The 12,141-nt window shown below is 33.0% G+C and overlaps 1 protein-coding gene across 3 annotated transcripts; it reads left to right on the forward strand.

Moving 5' to 3' along the window:
- The first annotated feature begins 51 nt into the window (after nucleotides 1-51).
- LOC126816693 (E3 ubiquitin-protein ligase KCMF1) lies at nucleotides 52-12,141 on the forward strand. 3 transcript variants are annotated; one of them, XM_056099438.1, is made up of 9 exons: nucleotides 52-243; nucleotides 1,181-1,348; nucleotides 1,770-1,909; nucleotides 2,931-3,031; nucleotides 3,413-3,457; nucleotides 3,904-4,064; nucleotides 6,857-6,956; nucleotides 7,730-7,894; nucleotides 9,212-12,141. In XM_056099438.1, exons 1-9 carry the CDS (start codon nucleotides 228-230, stop codon nucleotides 9,843-9,845), a joined length of 1,530 nt encoding a protein of 509 aa, XP_055955413.1. In that variant the 5' UTR covers nucleotides 52-227; the 3' UTR covers nucleotides 9,846-12,141. The 3 variants fall into 3 exon arrangements, with proteins under 3 accessions (XP_055955413.1, XP_055955414.1, XP_055955415.1); XM_056099439.1 differs by having other exon boundaries at nucleotides 7,745-7,894; XM_056099440.1 differs by lacking the exon at nucleotides 3,413-3,457.

Here is a 12,141-nt window from a genome sequence, read left to right on the forward strand (position 1 = left end):
TAAAAATTATATTAAAAATTCTCAAAGTCTCGTACTGCCTCGAGAAATCGCGTGACGTCATCATGGCCTCCTAAGCTGAAAGTACAGTGGAATTTACACATGAAAAGCTCCTAGAAACAAACGTAGACACAACTTAATCTACCTCTGTAGTATATTTTTTTATCTTTAACCCTTTCACTTGCAATACAGAGGTCAAAAAAGATCATAGTGAACTTTACTTAGCTAATATGTCCCGCCATGAGGGTAAGTATTTGACGATTTCATCAAAATGGCTTCGTGCTAAATTTGTTAATCTGACGCATTAAAGAGGATATTGTTACATTGTGCGAATTCTAATGAAATAAAACATTTGACACCTATTGACAATGATTTGTGCATCACTTATCCATAGCCTGACTTTTTTAATTTGCACATTATGGGTGTTGTGCAAAGGATTTCATTTGTCAGACACCCATCCCAATTCCCATTATCATTATCTTACTATTTTGATAAGAAGTCTAGAACTTGATCAAATTGAAGACACTATCCAGATCATGTTATTGTTAGACCTTTATTTTTTAGACATTCAAGTGTACATATCCATTATCATCTCTCCTGTAATGATGCTAAATTACCATAAAAAACATTATTTAACGGTATTCATTTCAAAGTACCAGTTTGGGAGTGTCCGTGGGTTTATATTGTATGATGATATAAGCCTTCTCAAGATGTAGTTAATTAGTTTTTTTAAAAAAGATTATGAAAATGATATTCTTCTGCTTAAATGGGAATCTATTATCGATCTTGTTCGAAGATACATGTATTATACCAAAATAAATTTCTAGTTTCAGTAAATTAAATACTTCCTTCTTTTTCAATGTATAGTATAAGTTTATGCAATAGTTTGGATAAACATAATGTACAGTAGCACTGTGTCTATACATGATTTGACATGTTTACCAGACTTATTTCAACCAAACTCGAAATTATTAATTAAACTTGTTAAGTGACACTTTATTCCACCGAAGATTATATAGTCTGTTCTTGTGATATGATTTTATTTTAATGTCTCTCCTGAAATTTGTTCCCCTTGACTGCATATCTTTCTTCATTTCTTGTTTCTTAGAAAGTCAAATAAATTACAATTAAGTTTTGTTATCGTAAGATGCATCACTAAAACAGTGTCAACATTTTTATTCAGGTGTGAGCTGTGATTCTTGTTTAAAGGGTAATTTTCGTGGAAAAAGGTATAAATGTTTGATATGTTATGATTATGATTTATGTTCTACCTGTTATGAGGCTGGAGCAACCACAACTAGACATACTGCAGATCATCCAGTACAGTGTATATTAACTAGGACTGATGTTGGTAAGCATTTTATATTTATCATTTAAAGCACTACATTGTAATTGCTATATTACTTTAATTTAACATGGCAATTATACAAATACGTGTACAACTCTTTTTAGTTTTACAATTCATGTAGTGAGGTATGCATGTGACATTATGTTTAGAAATCGGGTACAGGTGCCTCAGAGAGATTTGTATGTGTAGCCGTAGAGATGCACAAATAGACAAAATATGATCAACGAATGAAGATACTTTGAGATTTGCTAGGAGGAATATTAAGGAGTAAGCTTATTCTATTTACCTACCGGCAAAAAACCCCCCACCTATTAGTTAGGTTGGTATCTGCCCTATTGGATCATCGCTGTTTAACTTGATTAGCTTGTAAGTGTAACCTTAAAAGTACGTTACAATTAGAACTTGTTTATTTTAATATTTCCAGATTTATTTTATGGTGGTGAAGCCTTAACAGCCGAGCAACCTCAGTCTTTCACTTGTCCATACTGTTGTAAAATGGGATTTACAGAAACAACTTTACATGATCATGCTACATCAGAACATACAGATGTCTCAACGGAAGTGGTAAGTGTCTTAAACTACAACATGAATATTATAAATACAATTTGTGATAGATCAATACCCTTTATTTGTGGTTCAAGTCTAGTTATAAAAAAAAACCCAGCTGATATGCTTAGAGACAGAAGACTCTAAACAAAAAGATATTTTATTTAAGGCCCTAGTCAACTGGCATAGCCGGCGTGGTTTCCCCTTGTCAGTGGTGCAGGTCGTGGGGCCTGACAAGGACAGCTGTCTAGTCGTTCGGATGATACAAAAAACCAAGGACCCGTGTATACATTGGAGTGCACATAAAATATCCATTGACAGTTGGAATTCGATATAAGAGTAGGCCATAGTGCTGCTGTCTGGGCAAAATTTCCTTCATAGCAAACTGTATGGCGTATGCCCGTCTTCATTAGCCCAGTCAGAGCAGAACAGTTCAACGTTGAACCCCATTTCATTTAAATTTCAAATGGCATAGCTTCAACAATTCATTATCAAAATATACGAATGTGAAACATTTAATTCATCAAAAGCACACTTTTATGGTAATTTTACGTTCAAATTCTTTTGCTATATATGTTATTGCAGACATACAAAGTCATTGTTGTATAAAGAGTAGGTCACTAGTACAAATCTCAATGTTGACCAAGTTATGATTTTCCAAGCTCAGTTGTTAATTGTGAATGCAGGGAGGGGCTGACAAGGAATTAACAATATGTTGGTCTCAAAATATCCAAAGTATTGTGTTGATGGGAGGCTATTCCCCCATTCCAAAACTCCCCCCCTCAGCGCAATAAATGGCATATTCCCATCTTCATCAGCTTGGTTGGTGCAGGAAAGTAGGATGTTAAACCCCATTTCATTTCACATCAAGCCATAATTTTTTGATAAGGCTAATACTATATCTGTGAAAGTTAATTGGGGTTTCTTGTAAGGTTTTGTCCTCATTATACATGAAAGTTCACTAATTCAGGATTAAGTCTTTGATGTTTTCACATTAAAACTGATTTTAAAAGTACAAATTTTATCAAATATTTTGTAGGTGTGCCCAATTTGTGCTTCACATCCAGGAGGTGATCCTAATCACGTGACAGACGACTTTGCTTCACATTTAACAATAGAACACCGAGCTCCTAGAGACTTCATATCCTTTTAAATTCAATTTTGTCTATATTTTCATCATTAAATGTATATCATATAGAACAATATTTTTAGTTAGTTTTAGATTTTTGTAGAATTGGCCACTATAGAGTTAAGATTTTATTCTTGGCTTTACTAAAAGAGATTTGCAATGCACATTAATATTTTCTTCACTGTTTTAATATTCTGATTGATTTTTAGCACATAGATTCAAACATTCATTCTTGTTTTGTTTTTTTTTATTTTTTAATAAGAACATTTGTATTTGGTTGATTTTTGTTAGATCATGTTGTGATGCTGCTATAGAAGAGCCTTGGCACAAAAGTTATTTTTATAATATTTTGATTTTACCTGTTTGCTTTTAAATCCTTAACCTCTTTCTCACCTGGTCACATCATCTGGTCGAAGAGTGCGTCACGATACAGAAGTCATATCCTTTCATACTTTTTTAAACTTGCTATAATTAGACTCACTATAAAAACCTCACTGTCCAAAATTACAGAAATTGGAGAGAATTTAATATCAGTTTTGCTCATTTTATTAAGTAGACTTCATTTCTTCTAGTAAAATTTTTGTAAAAAGAATAAAAAGTGGTTAGATATAACTATTTTTATCCTTTACTATGTTATAAATTATTCTCTCCTTTATCAATTTTCGACAGTAAGAAGTTATTTACATATCAATCACTTTAAATTGTTTACATTTTGTCATTTTCCTCCAACACATACCATGCTTATCACCCTTAGCTTTATTGTTTGGCTGATAGTGGAATTGAGAATTGAGACAATTCAAGCTTTGATTGAATGCAATCAATCTGCTTCGATTAGAAAATATCTTCCAATTTTTAAATTTAATTTCCTTGATTCATTTCTTCACGATGAACCATCAGGTATGAGGCATGTACGACGCATTCCTCACCCTGGTCGTGGTGTCAGTGGTTCTAGAACGAGACGAGCCAACATGCATTTTGCATCAGCGGGAAATACATTGACAGGATTATCTCCAAGTAGTCGTGAGACAATGGATCCTATTGCTGGTAATATTTTTTAGTTCAATTTATACACCATATTCTGTGTTTTCTTATTTTGTCATAACTTATGTCAGTCATATGAAATCTGATTTTGAATTATAGAATAAATTTGTCATCTTAACTCTCTAAAATTCATGTAGTGTTGACAATAGTGATTAAATATTTCAGCATTTTTATACGCCCACATTTTCATGTGGACATATTATCCCGTCGCCCCTGTCCGTCCACAATTTGTTTATGGCCATCTACAGGTCACAATTTTTGTTTGTTTTTGACGAAGCTTGAAATATATGTCTTATCTTGGTTCCTTTCGATATTTGCGCATATTAGATCTTAACTTCCTGAATTATGACCTCTGATTGTACGGAAAATCATGGTTTTAGGTTGTGGTCCCGCTAGTGGTCACAATTATCTCCGATTTGAAAAAAAACGTTCAAATATATATCCGTTACACCATAATGTTGGTTGAGTTCGAATTTTATGAGAATCGGACCAAAACTGCCCGACAAAATGGCCGCCCCTTGTACGCCAAAAGTGTAAGTATATGGTATATAAATGTTGTGGACCCTCTAGAGGTCATAATTTTGATGCGATTTTGATGAAACTTGAAATACGTCTTTAAAACCCAAAGATCTTGGTTCTTTTGATATTCATGCATATTGGATCATAACTTCCTTGTTTGTTCGAAAAATCACTTTTTTAACTTGTGGTCCCTGTAGATGTCACAACCATTTGAATATATCACCGTTACACATCAATGAAGGTTGACTTCAACTTTCGTAAAAATCTGACCGAAACTGCTGGACAAAATGGCCGCTCCTTGTACACAAATAGTGTAAAAGTATGTAATACCAAGGTTGTGGACGCTCTAGAAGTCACAATTTTTATCTGATTTTGATGAAACTTGAAATGTATGATTATAATCCAAAGATCTTGGTTCCTTTTGATATTTGCGCACATCGACTGTTACTTCCTGGATTATGGCCCCTGATTGTATGAAAAATAGCTTCTTTTTTTTTTGTCCCCCGCCTTTGGAAGAAAGCAGGGGACTATTAAAATGGGTTTGTCTGTCTGTCTGTCTGTCTGTCCGTCACAATTTTTGGGACACAATAACTTTCTTTCTAATGAAGCTAGAATGTTCAAACTTGGCGTAGGTGTTTATTAGGTCAATGCCTTGAGTTCGAAGATGAGCATTTTCTGCTTTGGGTAAGCAGAGATAAGCAATTTGATTGGTTGATACTTTGGGACATGATAACTTTAGTTCTAATTAAGTGCGAGTGATGAAACTTGGTGTATAGTTTCATTACATCATTACCTTGACTAAGTTCATAATAAGCATTTTCTGCTTAGGGTAAGCAGAGCGATAAGCAATTTGATTGGTTGGGACTTTGGAACACGATAACTCGCCTTCAAATTGAAGTAGAATTTCAAACTTGGTGTAGGCATTCATTAGGTGAATGCCTTGATGGAGTTCGATGATAAACATTGTCTGCTTACGGTAAGCAGAGATAAACAATCTGATTGGTTGATGCTTTGGGGCACGATAACTTTGGTTTTAATTAAGTGAGAGTGATGAAACTCTGAGAATAGATTCATTATATCATTACCATGACTAAGTTTGATGATGAGAATTTTCTGCTTAGGCTTTGGATCAATAAGCAATTTGATTGGTCAAGACTTTGGAACATAACAATTCTGCTTTTAATTGAGGTAGAATGTTTAAACTTGATGTAGATGTTCATTAGGTGAATGTCTTGACTGAGTTCAATGATTAACATCTCGAGTGAAAGCTAAGCAATTTCATTGGTCGATGCTTTGGGACAAGATAACTTTGATTCTATCTGATAGAGAGTGATGAAACTTAGTGTATAGGTGATAATCTGATTGATTGCTAACACTTTTGAAAGAAAGAAATGTGCGATTAATGAATATGTGTCATCTATTTATTTTGGGATTTCGGCAGGGGACATCAGCCTCACTGTTGGCTTGTTTAGTTTGTTCTCTATTCATCTCTTGCAGAATGTGGGCGTATCTTGCCTGGCAACTGCTGGTTGAATATTTATCCACAGATTTTTTTTTCCTTTTTGTTAATAGAACATTGTGAATGGTCTAGTGACAAAAGTTATCATTTGATCAGCTTAAAATTGATATACATGTAGATCTGCCTTAAAATAATATTAATTATTCAGATTAGTGACCCGAACAAGCCCATTTAATTTCCGTTAATTACTTACATAGTGTTATTGAGCTTTTTAACCTTTTAGAATCTTGTGAATGCTCTTGTGTCAAAACTTATCATGCGATTGGAAATCTCAACAATTTCGATAAAAGCTGACAGAGCTATTGCTCTTGTTCACTTTTTAGAATCTTGTTATCATTCTAGTGGCAAAAATTGAATCATTTGAAGGTTCTAGCAGCAAATGTCGTTTTGATCTTGAAAGTTTCTTTTTTAGTTTTGATTATTGCAATAAATAGCATTTGTTTATGAATTTTGTGTTCCAATAATGTTGCATTTAATTTACCTAAGGAATCAAAAGGCAGCAACCTTTATGAAATGCTCAGACATCTTGGCTGCTGTTGGCATATGTTTTGTTGTGTGGCAACCTATCTTTGAAATATTATACTCTTTTGTTGAACTGTAGAGTAATCTGCCCTTACTACTGTCACATGTTTCCAAATGTATTGTGGTCATTTCCAAATGTTTATTGATTGTATCTGGTATGTAAAGCCATTTCTCGCACTGTATCTGTATTTTGCTTGAGAATCATTGTTATTTATTTAATAATCTTTATTTCTAGAATTATTATCACAGTTATCCAGTGTAAGAAGTCGTGCTGCAGCGGCTCAAAGTGTATCATCTCAACTTCAACAATTAGAAATGCAGTTACAATCCACAAGGTGGGTCTAATGTCAATTTCATCTAGCCAGCTCATTGATTTCATAATGCTTTGGCTGATCAGAATGCCACCAGAATTGTCTGATATTTTTACCCATGGCGGTGTAATGCACATAACTAGAGCAGTGGCCAGCCTGCTTGAGCTTGACACATAACACATCTCAATTATTGTAGCACCTCAGCTGAGCTGCGTTAATGTAGATCTTAAACTGTATTTGCATAATTTTACCCGATCCAAACCTTTGGGGTTAATAACTTGTGTTGAATCGTGAATCCACTGTCTCGTAGATATTTTCCTAAAGTGAGCTTGAAAAACCATTTCGTAGCTGTACCTGATGTACAATATATACCTGTCTGATATTATTATGTTAAAATCCAAACCTTATTGTTGAGATTAAGAAAATGAGCTATATTTTGCACTATTGCCTTAAATGCATGTTAGATATTTATTTTGTTATAAAGCATGCCAATCCTTTTAATTTTTTACTGCATTTTACTTCAGGCATTACACATCGAAAATAAATGATACTTTAAATGGCAGTATTGTGCAAACAATTTTCTTTGGGCTTTTACACATACTAAAATATTCATCAATTTGATATTAAGAAAAAAAGATTTCCTAAAGATTCAATTTTAGTTTTCAAAACGCATGGTTACCAAAAACATTTTCATTATTTACTTGAATCATGTGTAATGTCTGCTAAAAGCAGGAATTATTTGTATGAATGGTATGATGTAATCTACAATGTAGATGGTAATTTTTTCTAATATTAAGTGTGTCCTCTAACAGACAACAGTTAGAGAGGTTACCAAGACGACCTACCGATGCTGTCAAGTCGATGGTGACGTCAAATGCAAGTAGTAATAACCTAGATACTGGCAGTAGTAATTCTACCAATGTTAATAATACTGCACCAACAACACAGTTCCTACTATCAAAGTAAGTTCTAACAATATCTTATCATTAGGACAATAAAAACAATTCCCTTGTTCGTATTGGCAGTTAGTGTTTATCTGCAGAAATATAACTGTTGTCTGGACAAAACTGGACTCGCTTCCATTGCACACGGAACTAGTAAATGATTTTTCAAGTGCATCTTGACATAACCTCAGATTTTTCTCAAATTACAATCTCTTGTTACTAAAACACAAAGTAACACACAATTCAAAATACATGTAGTAGACCTATCAGTATTTCTGATTAAACACATTGCTGTTATTCAATAACATTTACAAATTTGAGGGAAAAAAAGCTGTCTAATAATATGGGATATTTTTGAAAAAGGCACACATCTTTATTATGAACTAACTGCATGTTAACCCAGCAATTTGAAATCAAGTTTTTTGACTCAAATCTCTGATATAAATTCTGTAAACATATAATATTTATTATTCGATTGTCTTTAAATTGATACACAGTGCTTAAGGTCATGAGAAGAAGAAGCCTTGATATTCAGTGATTTCCAATAATTACTGCCAGATCACATAGTAAGATCTTGTAGACGCTGTAGAGGCTAAACTTATCATCCGATTGAGTTTCAATTTATACAGAATGTGTATCTCCATTGTGGGATTGGGTGCTCTAATCTAATGGTTAATGTGTGTGTGACGCACGCTGTATCATTTAGTCTGTCATTGTGTCAAGTGGGGTGATTTTGATTCCCCGCTTGTACATGACAAGGAGTAGGGTTGCCTGTACAACCTTGTGGGGTTTTCTCTGGGTCCTCGGGTTTCCTGTGTCTCTAAGAATGAGTGACTGTTCGTATACACTACTGTCTATGATAACAGCAATCTGGTTAATATATCCTGGAAATGTTTGATAATATACAAAGTTTGCTAGATATTTCTCTGCATTATTGTGGTAATTGCAAAAAAAGTTCATTTGTGGTGAAGTTATCACTATTTGAATAGAGATGAAGACCTCCTCCCTGATTCTTATTTCTCAAATATAATCTTCCAATTTTAGAATGCTGTCTGTAGTGATGATTCATTCCCAATACAGCATCACAAAAAACAATGAAATAATTACATTCTCTCCTTGAGTCATGAATAGCTATGGCACCCCCCCAAGGACTAATATTGGTCATTTAATATGGAGAGCTATTTACATGACTCAAGCAGTTTGCAGATGTCCAGGAATATAGTCAATATTTACATGCACCAAATAAATTTTTTTTGAATGTGTTTAGTTTTTTGACTGTTTTTTTAAAGAGTATTTTTTATGTGGTTATCTGATCTGTTATATTTGATATTTCAGATGTGATGAATCAAGTAGTAATGAAAGTGATCAGTCAAATGTTGAAAGTGAACATGTAGATAGAAGCGTTTTTGTTCAAGAGTTACTTCTATCAACTCTATCTGAACAGCTACAGCAAACAAACAGCGATGATATAAGCCATTTACTTGAATCCTTGAAATCACCAGGGCCAGATGAGGAAAAACAGGAAACAAAACCCACTGTTAACAAGAAAAATGGTGGAACAACAACCAGTAAACCGGTCAATACGAAAACAGAAAAATCGGGGTCAGCCACCGCCTTGGTTAAACCCTCTTCAGCCTCCTCAGTAACCAGTAATCAAGGGAGTGTCAAAAGCCGTGTGAGTGAGGCATCCAAGGATGCACCTGGTCGTGATTCATCATATTCGCGTATGTTATTAAATCCTAGTTCTGTAGGAGGGACAGTTCAAGTACCTGGGGGAGTTTTAAATAACAACTCTCTACCTGTTTCGTCTGTGGGCGGTGTCTCATTACCAGCGGCAACAGGACGTTCGGCATCTGGTATTTCTCGTGATAGAGAAGGAAGGCTTAATCCAGCAGTGGCAAAAAGAAATATGCTCAAGCACATGCCGACACCAACAAAAACATCCGATCGGGAACCCCCTCCTCATTAACTATTTGTTAATTGGGTGGGATGTAGCTCGTTAAATAACTGTATTAATTTCAATAGACTGGAGTATGGTGAATCGAGACCCTTTGGTGAATCGAGATCCTTTAATAAAGCAAGTTGATGCTTTTTTCTCTTCTTTTTTTTTTTGCACTATACAAGTTACTTGACCTTGAAATCAAGATGGATTCTGCTTTTGATGTAACAATTTTAACAAAAGAAGACAAAGATTATTTATAGCAGATTACAGAGTTTGATTATTTAATTTGCGTTTAACTAATTACATTAACAATCATTTATATTCAATCAGAAATCTTTGTTGGGTTTTTTTTGGGAGTTAGCCATAATTCATCCCAATTTAATATTATTATTAATATTACAAAAATGTAAAATGATCTTTGTGTCAAAAATTAAGCACATTTAGATTTGTAAACAGCGGCATTAATCCTACTCTTGATCAATTAAATTTTAATTTTGGAATAGTTTGTGTATTGCGAGTTATATCAAATTAAGTGCTTTTTTCAATTATACTGTGCATATTGTTTATAATGTTAAATAGAGACAGAAAACACTTATAAGGTTGTAAAATATTTTTTTTTAAACTTTAGAGCCCAGGTTATGCCTAACAATGTCTATAGCAGGAGTGTCCTGTAACCATTTTTATTATTTTTTTTTTTTAAAATTAATAGTTATAAGAATTGAGATCACAGAGATGGTGATAAATTAAATACTTATTATGAATTTTTTTGGGCTCTTCACGATTTGATTGAGTATGGGTAGAACAAAGAAAAACACATTGCTTTGAGTGTCTCATTAAACACAATTTGGCTTTATTTTTTGGTGAAAATTTTTTTTTTTATTATTGTGTTACATTTTTTAAATGTTTAATACAGAAAAACTTCCAAATTCTACAGTATATTATTTTTGACAACAGACATTTTAAAATTGCTGTCATATCTGTTAGTTCCAAGAATATAATCACAATTGAATTATGTGATATTTACTGTCAGATGTATGTGTCCAAAGAATAGAAATTTGGAGTAGCTTTAAAATAAAATGAACAAGTTCTTAGCTTTGAAACTGAATCTTATTTGTTTTTATAAACTGTTCATTTCTGCAAGCTCTAGGAATGGTAGTCTCAATTACTCCAGTACAAATTTGGATTGAGTGATCAAGACTGTGACTGCTTAATTGTGTTCCCTGTTGGTCATTATTAATGGGATTGAGAGAATTTTGTTGTAGAACATTGACATTTTCAAATGGAAACGGTCACATGTTTCTCATTATGTCTATTAAAATTAAATTTATTAATATTTTTCATCACTTTGTATGTAAGCTATGATTTTCAGTGCGTAATACATTGTAAAAGGATAATTTTTTAGGGCTTTTAAACAACAACCTTATTTGTGCTGTTTTCATTATTAGTGTATTTATTGAATATAATAATTATTTTTTTTGTTGTAAAATAGTTGGCAAAGAGTGATGTTTGTATATATTCAAAAACGAAAAGTTGAAAATTGCACCATATTTCTCCGAGATCATTTATATTATAGATATATTTGTATCTTATTCTAGATTTACTGGTTGCTAGGGGGACTGTTTTCTTTGTTTCTATGGTAACATTCAATACTTAGAAAATATATATATTATATATCAGTTTATTTACTGTGATATGCGTGTGAGTTAACTTTTGAAACAATTTTTTTTTCCTTGATTATTCAACTTGATTGAAGTGTCCATTTTCTGTTGAATACAGTTTATTAAAACAAGAAAACAGTCCTTGCATAGAAATTTTCTGTTACAAGGGCAATACTTTCAGATATAATGGAACAGTGGTGTTTTAGTGAAATTAAGCACTGAAGAAGGAAATATTTTAATTTGTGTATACATGTTAAGAACTGTTATTTATTAATAAAAAATATGAAATGTACACAACTGTATTGAAGTGGTTGTTCAAAATAATGTCTGATAAAGTGCACTTGATAATATTTTGAAAATGAACAAAATTCATTCAAAGCAAATTGTATCCATTTAATACTGATGCTGCCCGTGTAACTAGTTTGCACTAACTATTTATCTTGTCTTTGTCTGGCCTTGGCTTATAAAAGTTAGCGACAATATTTGGCTATATAAATATATATATAATAGAGTTGATTATAAATATGTTGTCTGTACAGAGATGATCTTGTTAAAAACACATTATTTCTGTCTTACGAGGGAATACCTCGATATGACAGAATGTATGAATGAATGTTTGTAATATGATGAAAAACACAGGTGAAATAAATATCATCTGAATCCCA

Source organism: Patella vulgata, chromosome 3 (assembly GCF_932274485.2).
Source record: "Patella vulgata chromosome 3, xgPatVulg1.2, whole genome shotgun sequence".
Taxonomy (NCBI): Eukaryota; Metazoa; Mollusca; class Gastropoda; family Patellidae; genus Patella; species Patella vulgata.

Coding starts and splice junctions, on each gene's coding strand:
- LOC126816693 (XM_056099438.1), top strand. Junction 3,032..3,412: donor CACCGAGCTCCTAGAGACTT/CATATCCTTTTA, acceptor ACCTCTTTCTCA/CCTGGTCACATCATCTGGTC. Junction 7,895..9,211: donor ACACAGTTCCTACTATCAAA/GTAAGTTCTAAC, acceptor TTGATATTTCAG/ATGTGATGAATCAAGTAGTA.